The following is a 19,368-nucleotide window of genomic DNA, read 5'->3' on the forward strand; positions in this document are numbered from 1 at the left end:
TCGTTTTGCCTTAACCAGAGTCGCTTAGAAATCGTTCAACAGGAAAATAAGAACCTGTGTAGCGAAACCCCGGCGGAACTAGCAGATCTAATAGCATCTGGGGGGCAAGCGCGAGATTGTCAGAATCTTTTTCTGGCGTATTTGGACAGGTTGACCTTTTGTCAGAGCCTCCCAATTCCAGATCCGTAATTTAAATGACTCTGCGCTTGCAGCGTCTGTGAGACCTAGCAGATTTGGGAGGAAAAGGTATGGATGTGGGACTTGCAGGAGTTTGTAACGGCACAGATCAGACCTCGACTTTCAGCTCCCCTCCCTTCCCCCCCCCCACCCCCCCGCCCCACGAGGAACCGTGGGGGACTGGGAAGCCAGGAGTTAAAGTCGGCCCAGGAACATCCCGGGGACAATCCGCGCGGAGCCTTGGCCCGAGCCTCAGTCTCTCCCCTCCTCTCATTGGCCGGCGCTCTCAGGGTTTCTCCTGTTCCCTCTTCGCCATTGGTCGGGGGCTTTTTTTTTTCCCCTCAGTCTTTCTCTTCCTCCCCCCTCCCTCTACCTCGCCCCTCGGACAGGAGCGCACCGCCTGCCCCCAGCTCCTCGAGAAGGGAGGAATTTAGAAAAAAAGGTTTCCCAGAAGTTTGGATCAGAGGAAGGACGGGAAGACCACGGGAGGAAGAGGGAGAGGGAGGAGAGAAAGGGAGAGGGAGGAGGGAGAGAGAATAAAAAAAAAGATGAAGTCCAGTCTGCACAGCCTGTGAGCGCCTGCCCGGGTGGGTGGGAAGCAGGACTCGGGCGCTCATGCAGCTAGCGGGTAGCGCTCGGGGCGCTCTTTCCTAGGGGCTGGGGCAGCCAGGGACGTCGGTCCGAGCCGGCGGCGGAGGGCGCAGGGGAGGGTGCCGAGGACCCGCAAAGCCGCCGCCTCAGTCTCGGCCGCCTCGCCGCCGCCTCTCCCGGGCCCGGCCCGGCGGGCGCTCGGAGCGTGAGGGCTCGGGCTGCTCCCTCTGTAGCGGGGGCGAGCGGGGGCCGGGGTGCGGGCGGCTAAGATGAGTGAAAGGAGAAGATCTGCAGTCGCCCTGAGCTCGCGAGCACATGCCTTCTCCGTTGAAGCCTTGATCGGCTCAAATAAAAAGCGGAAGCTGCGAGACTGGGAGGAGAAGGGGCTGGACCTGTCCATGGAGGCGCTGAGCCCCGCGGGCCCACTCGGAGACACGGAGGACGCGGCCGCGCACGGCCTGGAGCCTCACCCGGGTGAGTGCGTAGGGCCAGAACACGGGAGGCGGGCGGAGAAGGGACGCCGGGCGGCCAGCGGGCGGGGAGAGTGGCGAAGAGGAAGGCCCTGGCGGTGACGACGTCTTGCTCCAACCCGGGTTTCTTTTTCTTTGCGCAAATGCCTTGAGCCTTCCCCAAATTCGCCGGAACCAATTTGGGGAAACTGGCCTGAGCCTTGCAGTTTCGTCGCCAACCTCAAGCCGGGAGGCCTTCTTGCTCGCATCCCCTTCTCCTTCTGGGAGCAGAATGCAGTGTTCACGGTGCCCGCAGCTGCTGGGGCTGCAGGCCCCTGGGGTTAAGAGGGGCGCCGATGCAAGGCAGTGGCGGGAGCGGAGAGGAGCTGGGACTCACTTCTGAGAGGTCCGAGGACTGGCACGGAGTTCTCGGTCCGACACCCCTGTGGGAATTGCCCAGTTTGTCCCATTTAGCCTTCAACCTCGGTCCTTTCCCTTTCCACACCAACTTTTCTGGGACTCAAGTTGTGTTTCTCCTAATGCCCGTGACGAGGGAGCATAATTATATTTCTACTTAGTTGGCATTTGTGGAAAGAGGAATGGATTTTAGCCCGCTTACCCTGCGCCCTGGGCCACTCTTCAGGGCCCACATCTCTGCGTATTTGTGGGGATCAGTGCAGCAACGTGTCTCGGATCTGTGCGCCTTCTATGCACGTTATATACACACAACACGTAAAACAGCGGGCGAGTGTCTACATCAGTACTTTAACAGAACCCTAGGAAGGGGGGAAAACAACGTTTTGTATTAAGTGCCAAGATTTCAACTGTGCAAAACACAGGGGGAACAGCTGTTGTCGGAAGAATTTTGCCCGCGCGCGCGCGCGAGCGCGAGCGCGCACACACTCAACGCTCGCAGCGGCTTGGTTTAGCGCTTCAGAAAGTTTCCGTACAGGATTTCTAAAACTTTTCTGGAGGTGCTCCTGCTGACCAGCTAGGGCTGGAGAGTAGATTTGGGTCAGAGCGCCGGCAAGTCGGAAGGGAAGGGCTGCCCGCAAAGGGATGGGGCTGGCCGCAGGCCCAGGAGCTTGGGGACCCAGCTTGGGGCCCAGGAGCTTGGGGGCTGGAAAGCTGGCCGACCCAAGGAGAGACAGCTGTCGCTTACATTTTCTCTTTCGGCAGTGACAGTTCAATTTCCATGCTCCTGAGGCTAATAATAACGCGATTAGCGGGTGACCTGCAGAGACAGAGTTTGATGAATTCTCCGTGTTCTTGCGGCCGGTTACGGTATTTGGGTTTCGTGCTGGGGAATTATTTTTATTAGTCGATGAAAAGAAAATTAAAAGGAGATTTATTTCGTCTGCTCAAGCCTTTCGTTGTATTTGGATGCGGGTGCCTGTCCACGCGGACCCCTGTGTGGGCAATCCAGAAAGGAACGCATGGCTAATGTGTGTTTCCCATCTCTGGCCAGACCCTATTTCCTCACCGTACTTATTTGTTGTCAGAATCTCGTTTGGGCCTTCACACAGTTTAGTGGAAGTTTTCTCAGGCCTTATGACAACTCACGATTGGCGATGTAGTTTATTTTATTTTCCCGATGGTGGAAAAGGCAGAAGTTATCTAACTGAGTATGGCAGACGCCCTGTCCTGTCCACGGGTACTTTTCTCTGGGAGGGGGGTACAGGTCGTAGGGAGCCCGTGTAGGGTCTTATGTTCAAAAGGACCAACATGTGGGATCATAATGAGACTCAACTGGCAGTTTTCTTTCCGCCGTCCTTCTCAGAAAATAATGGGGAGAAAAAAACGAGGATTGGGGACAAGGAGAGACCAGTCCAGGGATGTGAACACGAGAACCTGGCATCCAGAATGCTCTTTCCTGGCTCCCGCGGGATGGGGGTAGGGGGTGAGGACCTAACATAGAACTTCACATAATAGAGAGGTCAGTTGACCAGTTCTCATTACCTTTGTCACTTTTTTTTTTTTAAAGAAAAAGATGGGCGTTTGGGTTAGAGAAAACGAAATATGTTTGTGGGGCAAAGGTCTGGTAGGAGGAAGAAGCCGGAAGTCAAAAGCACTCGCGGGCCCTCTGCGGAGCCAGGCTGCGTGCAGCTGGGCCGTCCCGTTGTGGGCCGAGGGGATCTCCAAGTTGGAGTTCCCGTAGTGGCCAAGACTTTCTTTTGAACAGGACGAACAGGATGTAGGATGAAAAAATATCTTTCAGAAAAAGCGTGCTCTGATGTGGAGACTTGGCAGTCAGGAGAGTGGAGCAGACAGAGCTTTGGGCTTTGAGCGGGGTAGTAGAAGGCACGCCAGGGCTTGGAGTTCCCTATAGCCCTTTCTTTTTGTCTTTAATACAGCGCCCTAACAAATACAAAGGCAGAGCCACATTTAATGGTGTGTTCATGGTGTTGGAGGCGGGAAAGGGGGTGTGGGCGACTCCATTATGCCCAGGGCCGAGTCTCTAGCCGGCTGGGCCTCAGAATTATCATTAAACTTTCTTCTCCCGATTAGGAGAAGAGGGGGCTGGACCCACTGCGTGGCTCGCCGGCCCTAGGCCGAAAAGAAGTCAGGAACAGAAAAAAACCCACAGCGACAAGAAAAATATTGCCAAGGGGCTGGGGAAGGATTAAACAAACACACGCATACACAGGCCACCCGCCTTAGAGCAGCCGTATTTATCATTCTCACCATACCCTCCCTGACTGGTACCATCGTTTTCAGCCCTCCCTCAAAATTCCGGGATCCTCAGACAACCGAAGGGTCCGATTTTAATGCTTAAGTTTTTTTCAAAGACGTGGCTTTTTGCTTTTTCACAGCCCGTTTTCCTTTCGACGTCTGGACAGAGCTGGCTTTAGTTGGCGCCGAGCGCCCGCAGCCTGGGGCTCCAACCTGCATAAGCGGGGGGACCAGCCTGGCCTGCTCGCTGTAGGCCCTCACACATCAGAGGACACACAGTATGTATTTCAAAGATTTCCACCGAGCCTGGTGGGCCCAAAAAACCCTGAGGCCCTCCGGGCCTTGGAGAAGGCCCTGAGAAGGGCCTGTAAGGTACCGTCATTTTTACACCCGGGCCAGCGCTCCAGTCTTTTGGAGAAGCCGCCAGCACTCAGCCTCTGCGGGCTGCGGAGGGTTCTCAAAACCGGTCTCTGAAAAGCCTGGCTCTCGGGTCGGCTTGCCCCCGCCTCTCACACAGCAGCAACGGAGGAAACTTTCGAGCCAGGATCGCCGGGAACAGCTGCTCCGGCTGCGGCCTTGGAAGTATATTTCAGGCACGCGGCGGCGCCATCTGCGCTCGGACCGCACCCCCGGCTCCACCCGGCTTCCCCAGCTCGGGTTTGGGTCTTTCCCGCCCAAACCCACAGCCGAGTGCGGCCGAGGCCCGATCCCCCGCGGAGAAAAATGATTTAAACCTTCTGCGATGGGATTTTCCCCCTCCGGAGCCCGCGGGCCTGAGCTTCGCAGCCAAGGCGCTCGGCGGCCTAAGGAGGTGGCGACGCACGCGGGTGGGCACACAGAGCAGGCACACACAATAATGCGAGGGAGTCACGCACTCCGCGCACACGTGCACACACGTCAGGCGCTCGCCTTCTCCCAGGCACCCGGCTGCGCAACCCCTAGTGAAATGAGACAAGAAAATTCCTCGCAGTGCCCCAGGCACTTGCTTCCTTCGAGTTAGCGAGACCAACCGGTCACAGGAATTAATCTGCCGGTTTACGGCTTGTTTGCTCAGAGTAGAACTCCAAGATTTTAATCCTGACATCACCCCTCTACCCACTCCCAACTCCCCAATACGGGAACGTTAGGGTCAAAACGGAAGAAGTGACTCTTAACTGATGTTTAAGTAATGGAGAAAAGGCGATGAGTTTGAAGCCAGTGGGGAGAACGTACTTGTGCGAGGCAAGCACCAGCCAGGGCGCAGGCTGGGGCGTGGACCGCCGTGTATGGGTATGCGGCGCTCTGGGCAAGACGCCAAGGGTCTTTCTCGGGTAGAACTCCGGCTCCTCGGCGGTACGTGCGTCCCGGCACCGATGCAGGCCTCGAAGTGTCGGGTCTGCGCCCTGCGAATAAGCCAAGTGTAGGACCTGATGAACGTGCCCAAACCTCCCGGTTGCCAGGTCAAAACGGCCTTCCGCGGTGGCTGCCTCTTTGGTCAGTGACCTTGTGTCACGATTCTGAAAGGGAGTGAAGGGGTAGGCAAGATCTGAATGCCTTGTAGGCCGGTTAAGGATGGTGGTTTGCTGGGGCATGACTGCCAAATGCCTTTTTCGCGCTCTGCTTCGACAGTGGCTAAATTAGTGCCTTCTGGAGGTACGGGGCTGGGAGAGCGCGCCACAATGTCCCCCGCGCGGTGGGGAGGGTTATGGGGACATTCTGCATAAAGCTCCGGTCCTGGAGTGGTGGCACGATAGAAGCCACTCGGAAAAAGGAGATAATTCCAACCCATTCTGTCCCATAGATGGAGCAAACTGCTCGAGGGCAGTGGGGAGGACAGGGAATGCGGAAAACACTGGTGCCCAGAGTTTGGACTGTGTTGGAAGAAATGGAGTGGGCTGTGGTTTGCACCTCTGCAGGTCGCTCCCATACCCCCCTCCACCTCCCCCGGGGCGTTCAGAAACCCACGTGAAGCGTGTGGAAGGCGTGCGCGCGGGTGGGACGGGTTGCTCTCGTTTCTTCGCTACTCGGTGCAGGGCTGCCCCTTTGCCCGGCTGGCTTCACAGCCACCCCTACCCCTCGGAGACCGTTCCGAAGAGCACAAGCCTAAAGGGCGGCGAAGGCTTTCCTGGACAGATCAGCTTCCAGCCTCGGTGCGCAGCGATTCTGAATTCGCGTCTTCTACGGCCCACCCAACGCTCTTTCTTTATTGAATACTTTATTTGGTTTCAGAGCTAGCCACTTTAGGTTTCCTGATTTTATAGATAAAACTTCCAGAAAGAAAAGTTTACGAGGTGACGTTCATGCAGGGGGAAGGGGGAATTAAATTTCTTATGGTGGGGCTCGGATTGAAATTATATTGACGCCTACCCGCTGCCGTTTTCCTGTGCACCTCCACCCCATTACTTCAAATGGTATCATGAACATCTTTTAATTATTAAAGAAAATTTGTTTAACATATTTAGTTCATATACTCGGCACGTGAGGAGTAAGTGAAGAATGGTAGGAAATGCCTGACCTGGGAGCCAGTACTAAAATGATTGGGTATTGGTGGTTTGTGTTCCCCTGTTTATTTGTATAATTCCTTGTGTGGATGAGAGTTTAATGGAAGCAAGTCCCTCATCATTAATCCTTCATGTTGGGCCACAAAGAGGGAGGGACAAATACATTTTGGCTCAGAAGACAACTATTTTGTTCGTCTAAACCTCTCCAAGGGCATTGCTAGTATTAAGGAGTGAAATATTCCAGGTCTGTGACAATCCTTTTCTCTATTGCCAAAATTATAATATTAATAAGATGAGAGCACTTTTTTTAAGATTCTTATTATGGACTCTAGTAGGAGTTTATTTCTCACACCTGGGAGAAAAGTGATTACTTCTTAAATCTGGGAGTTTCTTCTCTAGGTGACTGTAGATTAAAAAAAAAAAAAAAAGCCAGGCTGAACTGTGCAAATTCCACAGGGATAAAGAGCAGATTGGCATTTCACTTTCCTTTTTGGAAATGCAGAAATCTGTCCAATGATTATTCCAGGGGTGTAGCTGGTTATTGCTTTCTTACTCCCAAAAGATAAAGTAGTTAAGCATGGGGAGAATATTTAAGTGGTTTTCTAGTTTTAACCTTTTGGGATATTTTTCCACAGCGGAAAGTAGGGAGCTGGTGGAACATGGAATCTTTCCCCCTTCTTTCTCTCATCCCTATGGTTTATTTTTGCTTTGCCTTTTCTGGTTTCTAGTGAGCTTTGAATTTTATATGTGCATGACAGGGATACTCAGGGGTCTGTACTGGGAACAGCAATTAGCAAATTTTGAAATTAAGGTCTGTTTACACTTCTTTGGGCAAGGATAATTATTAGTTAATTTAAGTGAGGCCCTCATTCTAAGTGTCAGGGTGGAAAATGAGACTCAGTAGGGAGGACTGGAGGTGAAATGGGAAGAGGTGGGGAATTAAAGCAACTGGTGACGACAAATCAACGTTTATTCCCTGCCATTAATGGCTTCACTTTGAGGCAGGGCAGGACGTTTTTTGCTGACTACAAACTGATGATGAGCTTTTGATACCGGAGGTGAAAATAGGCCTTGTAATCACTACTTTTTATTCTGTACTTTTTAAATCAGCCAATGTCTAGTTCTGCCCTTTATACATAAGTATATACAGGATATTTAAAAAGTATTTACACAAGTGTATGTGTTTTATACACAAATTTATGTGTGAGCTTTAAGTTCTGAATGAGACATAGATGAAGTTGCAGAGAAAATAAACTGCTTTTGTGTGTGTGTGTGTGTGTGTGGAGCCAGTTTAACAAATAGGGAACACCTAAAATCTGGGGGGCAAGAAACTTTGTCATCTCTAGGTATCACTTGACAATTCAAGAGTATCCCCAAACCTGAAACTTCTAGCTATTGGTGTTTTTATTTAACTCTCAAATTGATGATTTTGACTAACGCCTAAGAGAAAACAGCAGAAAATGAGACTGTGCAGATGCAATTTAAAAGAACGAGGAGAGTGGAAATTTTTCTAAATTTGGCTTTTAATTTTGTGAATAATGCCATCTTCATTTTGGATGGACAGAAGCTGCCTTGTATTCTGAAGAGTAATTTCATGTTCTTCCATGAAGAGAGCTAATGGAACAACTAAGAGGAATCTGGATAATAATAATAATGGTTAATAGAAATAGTGAGAGAAACAGTGTGATTTGGGGGAAATAATTTAAGAAGATAGGAAATATATTCAACATCTTGTCCCTATTTGTCCTCTTATATTTTCTACAATATAGTTGCTGAGGTTCAAATTAGCAGTTTCCAAATTGCCACACACTTTAGAGGATTACAGCAAACAAAACACCAACCCCTAATTGTGGATTGCAGAACTAATCTCCTAATATAGCCTTCGTTTAAAAACCAAAATGCTACAGATAACAGTAGAGTTCCCTTTACAAGGATCACGGGAGGTCATTACACACCTAGACGGATCCTTAGCCTAGTTCTCCACCGGGTGAACCGAAATTCTGACCCTGAACCCCCTGCCTTTCTTTACTGTCCCACAGCCCAGAACGTGATGTCAAAGCCCCAGACAAGGGCTCGGAGTGCAGTTCGCCCCCCTGTATTTCCCCTCCCTCCTCACTTCCCCTCACCCCGACCTGGTCCCCTCCTCCAATCTCCTACACACACGTTGGTAGCTCATTTTTTCACCCCCTTAAAAAATTTTCAGATGACGTTTCACCGAGGAAGGCATTGGGATTGCATCTCTTTTCGTGAAACCATCCCTGGGAAACCAGGGCCACTCGGGTGACCTTCACGAGTCGGCGAATTGGGCCGCGGCTGGGGCTGCCCGCTTTCCGTCCCTCGCTCGGGTCTCGGCCGCCTCGCCGGGCGGGAGCGGCGGCCGGGCCTCGGGGAGCGCGGCCCGCGTTCCTGCTCCGGCGCTCGGGGCTCCGCCTGGCCGATCCGCAGGGCCGCGTGGGCCCAGGGTTAGCGCGGGGCCTTTGAAACCAGTGCCGGCATCCTGAGGGATGGTGGGTGCTTTTCTCAGCTCTGTTTACATCTTGGAGAAATGCGGGGACTATGGGGCTAATTAGGAAGGCTTTGGTGAAAGATTGCCGTCCCCCCTCCCACAAAAAAAATCAGGGGAAAAAAACCCCAAACCAACCTCAAATCAGACAGCACCCAAGGATCTTACACTTCGCGCCCTGAGGGGAGTTTGAGCTTTTGCTTTTATCAGACTGAACAAATTTTTGAGGAATCAAACTCACTTCAAACATTAGCAATTAGAAACCAAGAATCCCTCGGCTTGTAGGATTTTTAATCTCTAACCATTTCCAAATGGGTAATTCTAGGGTCAGTCAATATCACAGGCAGTCCATTAAAAAGGAAGGTAATTTTGTCGGTTCGAGACACACATGATCCCCGAGGGTGTAGGGCTCATAACCGCAGAGATGTCCCCCTCCCAGAAACCCGGCATTGCCCACCGAGACAAAGGGACAGCAGGCAATTGTTCTTTGCATTGTTCTTGGAGATTTAAAACAATGAAGTAATTCTTTTCTTAAAAAAAAACAAAGAAACCACCCATCTTTACCAAGCAGATTGAGAAATGACTATATTCTGTAAGAAGCCGGCCAGACGGCTTCCCTTCAAGAGCTCAGCGTTAGCTGAGAGGGAAGTCCTGCCTCGAGGCATCCTGGCCCCAAAGCATCAATCACACCAGGCCGCAAGGGCCCAGAATTTTAACCTAGGGGTTAGGTGACTTGGGTGGTTCAGGCCTTATGTTTTTGCTTCTGAAAAATAAATACTTGCTTTTCACAGTGGGGAGAGGCAAGCACTTGGGCCAATAAATGATTGTGAACGCAGCAATGCTTTCCCTGGATGTGACAAATCTTCCTTAATTCAGAAGTCTAATACTTTGATTTCTTTATTTGTTTGCAGCAAAGCTGGGGAGGGGCTAGGTGTATATATATCTATATACCTATGTGCTATATAGGAAAAAAAGGGCTTAGAAAATTAATCGTATATGCAAGCTTGCAGAGGAATACTGAATTGTAAAACGTTTCGGAAGCCTTAATTGCTTATGTGGATATCTATGAGTCTTCACTCTGCTACAGAGCTTTCAACACAGGCCCTCGTATTCTAGATTATATCCATGTATTAAAGTAGGAAGAGGGCTATACTCGCTTAAATTAGACCTAGATGCTAGTGCTAGTTTTGTCATTAATGTTGGAACCAGGGATATTTGTTTTAATGGAGGACATATAAATGTTGAAAAAAATGTTTTAAAGTTGTTTTATAGTAACTGATGAGGCCATAGTTCCTGGCTTGTGAGATGCAAGAGAGGCTTAAATAACACCTGAAGCCCATTAGCTGTAAGATTCTGTGATCTTGTTATCGTAAAAAAAAATTTTTTTTCTCCTGATGCACTGTGGCTATCACTTGGCTCATCCCTTACTTTGTTTGAATGAGGGAAGTTTTACTGCAGTTGTAGAAAGTAACAGTAATAGCAACACAAGGCCAAAAAAAAAAAAAAGATTTTTACAGCTAGAATTAAGAGCTTCCATAAAGCTCTTGAAAAGTTTTTAGATTAATATCACATGTTCAGAAGTCCTGGATCAGTGATTTCTAGTCTTTTGTGTCTGATGTAATCTATTGTTTGTGTGAATGCCCAGGACCCTCCTACTAAAAGAGCTCTATGGCATTAGTGAATTTAAAGGAAATATAAGTTATTTATGCTTTGAACATTTTTTTGTGCCATTCTCAGAAATAGCTGGAAAAACTCTATGGATTTGAAGAATGAGAAAAACTTCATCACTGGTAAACTGAATTGGTGGACCACCCTTCCCACCTGCCTCCATCCCCCCAGAATCAGTTGACCCTCATTTCTATTTGAGCCTAATGGAAAGCACTAGTAACTATTTTCCATGTCCAGTCTGCTAAGCCGAGATCTTCATCTGGCAGAGTTGTGAGAATGCTAAAAGGATGACTTAGTAACAGGCAAAACGCTTGTCAACAAGATAGATCAGAAGACAGCTTAGCGTTCAAGACCTCTCTATTCATAGCTGCTGAACTTGAGGGCAGGGTCAGACAAAAAACTGGGCCCAGGACACACCTAAGAGGGTTTCTCATGTTTCTGTCTTGTGGGACCTTATTTCCTTACAGACTGGTACAGGTGGGCTTCAAAGCCCGGTGACAGTTCCCCACCCTCAGTTGATGCCCCATTCTCTGCAGCCCCAGCCCCTGTGCAGACCTCTGTCATCATGGAGCTTGTAGATTTACTGGTCATCCTCTCTCACTACTGCCCTATAAACTGCTGTGGGGCAGGGATGTTGTCTTCATTGCTTTTGTATCTTTAGAGCCTGACACAAGTGGCTGACACAGAGGAAATACTTAGTAAATGATAAAAGTATAATGATAATGATAACACAACAAGAACAATGAAAACAAATTTATTGAACACTATGTACCAGCCACTGTGCTAAGTTTTATATATATACATAGATTCCAAATGTAATATGTAACAATTATATATATATTCCAAATAATAATATATAACAATTGTATATATATGTATGATTTCCCAGAACACTCTAATGAGATAATTACTCCTATTATCGTTACTATTTGTTACAATGAATGGATTGTAGAATGGTTAAAAACTCAGGTTTCTGGGGTTAAACAGCTTGTGTCTGAGCCCTACTTCCAACACTTGCTAGTTGTATGACCTTGGGCAAGTTACTTAATCTCTGTCAACCCCAGTTTCTGCATTGGTAATAATAAATGTATTCATCAACAGATGGTTGTGAGGATTAAATGAGATAGCGCGTGTTGAAGGAACAAAGGATTTAGCATGGTGCCTGTTATTCCTATCAATTGAATTGACAGTAATTACTTACCTTAGTGACCAGTTTAAATAAGAAATTGTTGCAAATCGTAATCAATTGTAGCCACCGCCCCTCTCCCCCAGTTTTTTGCTTTAAATGGGATGTTTGGGACTTGGAGTGGGATCTGTACTTGGTGGATAGCGTGTGGCTGGAAACAGAGTACAGGCTTTGAAGCAGGCATGGCTTAATCAAATCAAATTAAACTTTGAGAGCCATTGCTATTTAGGGTCCCACTGAGGCAAAGAGCCAGCACCTGAGTGAGCACTGACGGGAGGGGGAGAGGGCTTCCAAGGGTGGGGGTCAGCCCCCTGGCGTACGGGGGTGGGCAGAGGGTGGAGCTACGGAGCCTCAGCCTTACCGGCTCTTCAGGAACTCAGCTCTGGCAGCAGACAGAGGGGCCTTTCTGGATGCAGGAAAGTGGAATAACATGAGCGTGTTTCTCTTTGGTTAGTTTTTGGAGCCTAGAAATCCCCCCAAATTCAGGTTTTATCATATAGGAAATAAAGAACATTCATTTTCCTAAGGCTTTGTTTGTAAAGCCTGTATTCTGATGGACCCCCCCCCCCCAGGATTCTGGGCAAAATGAGCCAGTTGCACCGATTAGCTGAGGCTGCAGTGAAGGAGTTTTAGGTGCCCTTGGTTGAGTTCAAAGAAATGGAGGTGGAGGGGAAGGGACTAAATGAAAGGAAAACCTATAACCAAGCTGACTGTTCAGGAAGAAGACACTGGGAAGTCTTTTTCCAGGGAAACAGCAGAAGCTCCAGCCATTCTGTTAGAACTCACATCTGGCTGCACAGTTTTGCACCGTTTTCTTCCTTCCAGAAAACGGAAGGCTGGATTTGATCACTTTTTTTTTTTTTTAAATAGTCACACCCCAGACTTTGTTTATATTGATTCTCCACCACAGAGGGAGAAGGTGCATTCCCAGGGAAGAGGAACAGAGAAAGGATCTCTCCCAAGCCCTCCCTCCTTCAAGGAGCCCAGGGCCCTTCACCAGTAGCACCCAGGTCCTGCCTGGCCATTCAGAGGAGGGAGCTGCTTTGTCCTGGCTGGAAGGCAGGTCTCAGTCTTCAAAATAGACTCTCTGCTCCACATTTTATCAGATGTTTCCATACTTCCAATCTTACAAGCATCATATTATCTCAGTGTCCCCACAGCTGCTAACCATAAGAGCTTTCATGCCTAGAGGGTACCAGGCACTGTGCTGATGGTCGTACATTCTTTCATTGTATGCACCCAATAGTCCTTCAAGGGAGGTAATTGTTTCCCCATTTACACATGAGGATATTGAGACTCAAATAACTTGCCCACAGACACACACCTCCCGTTCACTTTAGCTGGTGTGGCCAGAATTTAAACCCAGCTCCATGTGGCTCCAGTCAATGTCTTAACCACTAGACTGTACTGCTCCCCGCGGCGGATGACTCTTCAGTGCTATGGAGAGAACTTTGAACTTTCGTAGATGGAAATTTATGCTTGCTCTCCATGCTGTCCCCCCAAACCAATTCTTAAATCATAAATGAGAGAGAGCTCATTTACAGTTTCTGGGTCTCTTTCTTTCCTATGGTTGTTAGTCCCTCTAGCCCTAAGGTGCCTTCTTCATACCTGCTGGTAGAAGCCGCTGTGACAGTGATCACAGGGTTGAGTTTCTACACCCTGGTTTTTGGAACGGGGCGAGTGCAGCCTTCCCAATGTGACTTGCTTTTTTTTGAGTTTCATGCACAGAAATCTTAGTGTCTGAAATATTGATTTCGACCTAAAGCCTCCTCATCCTAAATCCCCTCATGCAGTGAAATAAAGGGGAAACGTTAACCACTCTGTTTCACCCATTCCCTTTTCCATTCACAACGGGATGGATGGCATCTCACTGGTAATTGATTCAAAATGGAACGGCTTAGGAACGTATCAGTTGCAGTGACGAGCAATTCGTGCATTTCTAAGTACTGCTGATTTTTTCGAACTCAGCAATCTCAGCTGAAATCCCTTTGCCGTGGATTGAATTTACAAAGGAGGAGATTCTGATTTCCACAGTGGCTTCTTTCTAATGCCTAAGGATTAGGAAACTGCCTTGAGGACCCACAGCAAGTACACTCACTCTCAGAGTCATGGCTTTAACTTTAACCTCTGAGTGACTGCTCTGATTCATTTATTTTGTAACAGCTCTATTAGAGCAGCCTAGTTCCGTATGGGATCAGTGATTTGCAGAAATCTCGCATTCCGATAAACACTTACACTCTGAGCTCCTTTACTCCTCTGACCCGCTTTAAGTGGTTGTGATCTCAGCAGTGAGTTTCAGGGAAATTAACAATGGGTTTCAAGTTTTTGGTGGACCTGTTCACTGTCTTTCCATCATTTCCCACCCTCTCCTCCACTCTGAGTAACCTTCCCCACTTAGGAAGTCTCATGCCTCCAACAGGGATTTGTAGAAAAGCTACCCCCACCTCAACCCCCGCTTTCAGTGTGTGGACTTTAGTATTACTGTATTTCTTTGCTGTTTAACTGTAAGGTCTATCATATTCTTGTCTGTTGTACACAGTGATAGGAAAATGGCTTTTAGAAGCTAAAAAGAGAAAGATGTAAAGTCAATCTCTGTTTTAAAGCTTTACTTTCTCCTATTGCCCACCTCACTCGGGGCAGGCAGCGACTGATGGGATTTGATATGTTCTTGCAGCAACAGAAGCATATGAATCTCTGGGCCCGTTTCCTTGCTCGAGGAACCCATGTGGAGCCAGACTCTTGAAGTGTAGAGTGTGACAGAGGATGAGATGAATGCTGCAGTCTTAGGTGATTTACTGGATCTCATCCATGAGATCTGTCCATTTAGAACCGCTGCAAGATATGAAACCAGCCAGGCCTTGGCCAGTTCAATGTTCCTTTAGTGTTCAGAGCACTGGTTGTATGACCAGCATTAGTCCTGGGAACATTAGATCCCATCTGCTGCAACTGTGCGTTACCCAGATTAGACTGTGACATCACAGAGATTTAAGGCATCTCTGTGATATCCTGACTGGGTGGTAGGTACGGCAGAAGGCACCTCCTACAGACACAGGACAACCTGACTGCTGTGCGGGTGAGCAAATAGTAAACCAAGCCCTGGAGAGTGTGTGTGTATCCGTGTGTGAGTGCGCGCGTGTGTGTAGGGAGGGCTGGGCGGGACGGTGCCTGGGGGATGTTACGGAGAGCTCAGTGTAACGGTTCCCCAGCCTGTGTGGGTGAGTTTGTTCCGGATGTTAACATTTTTTCTTTGGGGCTTGACTACATTCTTCTCTCTCTTTGCCTGTTTTCCTGCCTGTCTGTTAGGCCTCCACAGCTGCGTGGCTCATCGCTGGTGAGTGTTGAGAATGACAGATCTGGCTTTAACGCAAGGGCAATTTGGGGGCATGTGTATAGGTAGATTTTGAGGCGTTCTCATCCAACGTCTTTCCTAAATTTTGAGGATAATTTTTGGTCCATCATCTTGCCAGCTGGGTACCAACCCTGTGTTGCCTTGGATGGCCTCTGTTGGGGAATGAGCATGAAATTCTAAAGAAAGCAGACGGTCCTTCATATCCTAGAAGCAGAAGAAACTGGCTGGTGTGGGCAACTAAGACAACAGGTGGAGGCCAAAGAGGCAGCCTTGCGCAACAGTGAAGAGCATGGAGGGCGGGTCGGGGAGACCAGACCCCTGCACATGGTTCTGGCTGTGTGACCTCGGGCAAGTGACTGACTTCTGTGCCTCCGGTGCGTCCGTGTAAAATGAGGGTAAGGATACCTGCTGCAGAGCTGTTGTGAGAATTAAGTGAGATAACAAATGCAAAGTGCTTGACACAGTGCCAGGCCCATGGAAAGTGCTCCGTATTACCATGCTCATAATGATATTTTTGGTAAATTTTGGAACTCAGAAACACTTCAGTGTTCTTATGAGAAACCTTTTGGTGAGTGTCAGATAGGGTTGTCCCAACCTACCCTTCTTAGCTTATCTCCACTGCTTGTCCAATTCCCTTTACACAGGCTGACTTAAAAAAAAAAATTGACATACATATTGTGTAAGTTTAAGGTATACAGTGTGTTGATTTGATACATTAATATACTGAAATATGATTACCACCTTTTGTGGTCTCAGCAACTTTAAGGTATATAGTACAGTTTGCTGACGATAATCACACTGCTGTGCTTTAGATCTCCAGAACTCAATTATCTTCTAACTGCAAGTTTGTACCCTTTGACTAACATCTCTTTAATCCCCCCACCTCACACCCTAGTAACTACCATTCTACTCTGTCCTATGAGTTCAACTTTTAGAAATACAACATATAGGTAAGATCATACAGTATTTGTCTTTCTCTGACTTATTTCTCTCAGCATAATGCCTGCAAGGTCCGTTCACATTGTGGCAAATGGTAGGATTTCTTTCTTTCCCCTGGCTGAATAATATTCACACACACACATACACACACTTATATATATACACATATATGTATGTATATATATTTATATTTATATATCCATTTCTTTATCCACCCATGGATGGTCACTTTATTTTATTTTTTATTTTATAATTTATTTTATTGAAGTATAGTTGATTTACAATGTTGTGTTAATTTCTACTATACAGCAAAGTGATTTAATTATACATATATGTACATTCTTTTTCATGTTCTTTTCCATTATGGTTTATCACAGGATATTGAATATAGTTCCCTGTGCACGTAGTGTGTTTGTATCTTAGCTGTTGTGAATGATACTGCAACAAACATGGAGTGCAGATCTCTTTTTGGGATACTGCATTTCCTTTGGACAGAGGCTAACTTTTTTTTTTTTATTTTTTTTTTTGCGGTTCGCGGGCCTCTCACTGTTGCGGCCTCTCCCGTTGCGGAGCGCAGGCTCCGCGGCCATGGCTCACGGGCCCAGCCGCTCCGCGGCATGTGGGATCTTCCCAGACCGGGGCACGAACCCGTGTCCCCTGCATCGGCAGGCGGACTCTCAACCACTGAGCCACCAGGGAAGCCCCCAGAGGCTAACTTTTATTGTCCTCCATGCAGTTGCTCCTGCTCTTCCTGTCTCGAGTACTTTTCTCCTTCTCCTTCCCTAAAATTTCTTTTGAAGAAAGTTTATCCTACTTTCAAGACTCATCTTAAGCACCTAATATAAGAGAATTATTCCAAGATGAAAAAGAATAATTTGATATAAACGTTCATTGGCATGATGTACACATTCAAACATAGGATGACCTCAGAAGAAAACCACATATATCCATGCAGAGCTTAAGTCCAATTTGGATATTGCCATAGGGAAGAAAGTTCTCAGACGTCACCAACATTTTCTTCACTTGGAGTCCGCTATAGGGAACTCCTCTTTTTTTTGGGTTCTGTGTTCATGTTATTTTATTTTTTTAACATCTTTATTGGAGTATAATTGCTTTGCAATGGTATGTTACTTTCTGCTTTATAGTAAAGTGAATCAGCTATACATATACATATATCCCCATATCTCCTCCCTCTTGCGTCTCCCTCCCACCCTCCCTATCCCATCCCTCTAGATGGTCACAAAGCACCGAGCTGATCTCTCTGTGCTATGTGGCTGCTTCCCACTTGGGAACTCCCTTTTAGGGGCCTCTCTGTAATTTCCTCTCAAAATGGTGCCAGTGTGCATCTGTGACTTTATAGTAATCAGGGAGTCTCAGCTAGGTAAACTGCAACTATCAAATGTGAAGCCAAGATGGTAAGAATACAGAGGTTCCCCACTGGCCATCATCACCGTAAAGCTCCTCTGAGGGGAGGTCTTCACTGACTAATCTGATTAGACCATTTATGAGCAAGGTTCCTGCCCTGCCTCTGGCTTCATAGAATCCCTGCAGACTTTGCATTGCCAGCAGGAGAGTAATTTGAATTTAGTTCTTTCTTTTCTTGGCAGCATATACACGTGTTATCCTCTTGTTGTCCTATTGGACTGGATTAACCTGTAGACTCTCGGGCAATTGATGTCTGTAGCCAAGGAGGCAGTGACTTTGGCTGTCTCTCTGGGTTCTGTGGCCATCTCTGTGCACATGCACACACGTACGCTCTCACAGTGCTTTTGATCGATCTTCTCTATGCTTTAAAATTGGTCACAGAAGAAGGGACAAAGTAGAAGCCTGTAAAAGTCAATCCTTTGTACCTTTCTTATGACACTTAACACATTTTGCCTTGAGTGTTAGCTTTTTGGAGGGCATATTTGTTTTGTAAGACTGGAAAACCCTGCAGAGCACTGTGACTCTCTCCTCTTCGAATCCCTGTTAACTCTTCATGAACATTTGCTAAACTGAATCGGTAGTTGTCCAACTTTAGTGAGGGGTATGGTAACCACTACAGCCACTTTACAAATGATTTGGCTTCCAGATGGTCCTGGAGGCCCAGCATGAGGTGTTTGCCAGTTGCCTCTAGATGTGATCTTGCACGTGTGAGTTGATATCTCTATACTCTGAAGTCTCTATCTCTAATGGAGATAAGACCACTGGATTTTAAGAAGGAAAGAATCTCTAATTGCCCCATTAACAAGAAGTTTTTGTAGCTGGGATTTGCCGAATGCTGTCTGCATGGAGTCTGTTTCAGAGCTCTCTCCTGACCAGGCACTAGCATTTGGAAGCACAGTTAGTTTGTGGGAATAACTCTGCCTCATCTTACCCTGTTTGTTTCAGGCCTTATGTCCATGGCAGCCTCTGTTTTCTGCCCAGCAAGGGAGAAAATGAAAGAGAATAAAAGGCAATCTGAAAATCCCCAGTGTCAAACAGAAGTACAAAAATATCTCCAAATGAAAGACAGATTGCACAAGTTTGCCTGAGAAAGTAGAGTTGTGTTACGCTGAAGCAGAATGATAGAAATTCTTCTGGCTGTTTCTTCCTATGAGCCGTAGGAATATGTGAGTGAACTGGCAGGAGGTCCCAGCTCAGGGCTCAGCCCCATGATGGGAAAGAAGGTGAGCTGTCAGGAGGAAAACAGAGAAAACCCTCTGAAACACAAGGTAATCTTTGAGGAAGATGGAGGGCTGAGGAATGTGTGGCAGCTCTGAGAATGCTTTTCAGAACCGACATGGTCATAAAAGAAGAGTCAGGGACTGAGATACAAAGTGCCAGGTACTTTTTGGTACCTGTCAAATTACATATAAAATCTGTGGTCTGATTCAGATTGTCAAGAAGAAAAACAGCCTTACTTTGCTATTTCCTTTCGTTCTTTATGCTCTGCCTTACTGCTGTGTGTAGCTGGACCTTACTTTAGAGGAAAAGGCTCTTCAAGCTTGTCTTTGTTTGGGCTCTTGGTTACCATGCCCACGATGGTGGCTGACTGCTGGGACCAGCCCAGTATCACTGTGGGTTCTGCAGGACTGGTGGCTTTCAAGCCATCGCTCAATTCTAAACACAGCAGAAGGGAGACAAAATTACATGAAGGCTGACAGACCTGGGATGAGTTGATGCCTTGAGCTCCAAGTTGTGGGAAAAGAGAGCTTCTCCACAGTTTATATGTAAACAGCAGGATGACTCTGAGTCTGTCTTTCTCTCATTGAATATCTTTGATCCTGAATTGTGAGGATACGTCAAGATGAGCTTGTGGGTCCCTAAATGTTAATAGCCAACAGATTATAGGACGTGTTGAATGTCCTGGTGTCTTTTGGGAGTCCACATTC

General features: G+C 47.5%; 1 protein-coding gene across 1 annotated transcript in view; it reads left to right on the forward strand.

Moving 5' to 3' along the window:
* Positions 1-523: 523 nt before the first annotated feature.
* Positions 524-19,368, forward strand: part of TBX15 (T-box transcription factor 15) — a 101,790-nt gene continuing 82,945 nt past the window's right edge. The window contains exon 1 of the mRNA XM_082670969.1: positions 524-1,242. Coding sequence (XP_082527095.1) covers positions 1,038-1,242 — 205 coding nt within the window. The 5' untranslated portion in view covers positions 524-1,037. The remainder of the gene's footprint in view (positions 1,243-19,368) is intronic.

Source organism: Grampus griseus (genome assembly GCF_964374135.1).
Source record: "Grampus griseus genome assembly, chromosome: 1".
Taxonomy (NCBI): Eukaryota; Metazoa; Chordata; class Mammalia; order Artiodactyla; family Delphinidae; genus Grampus; species Grampus griseus.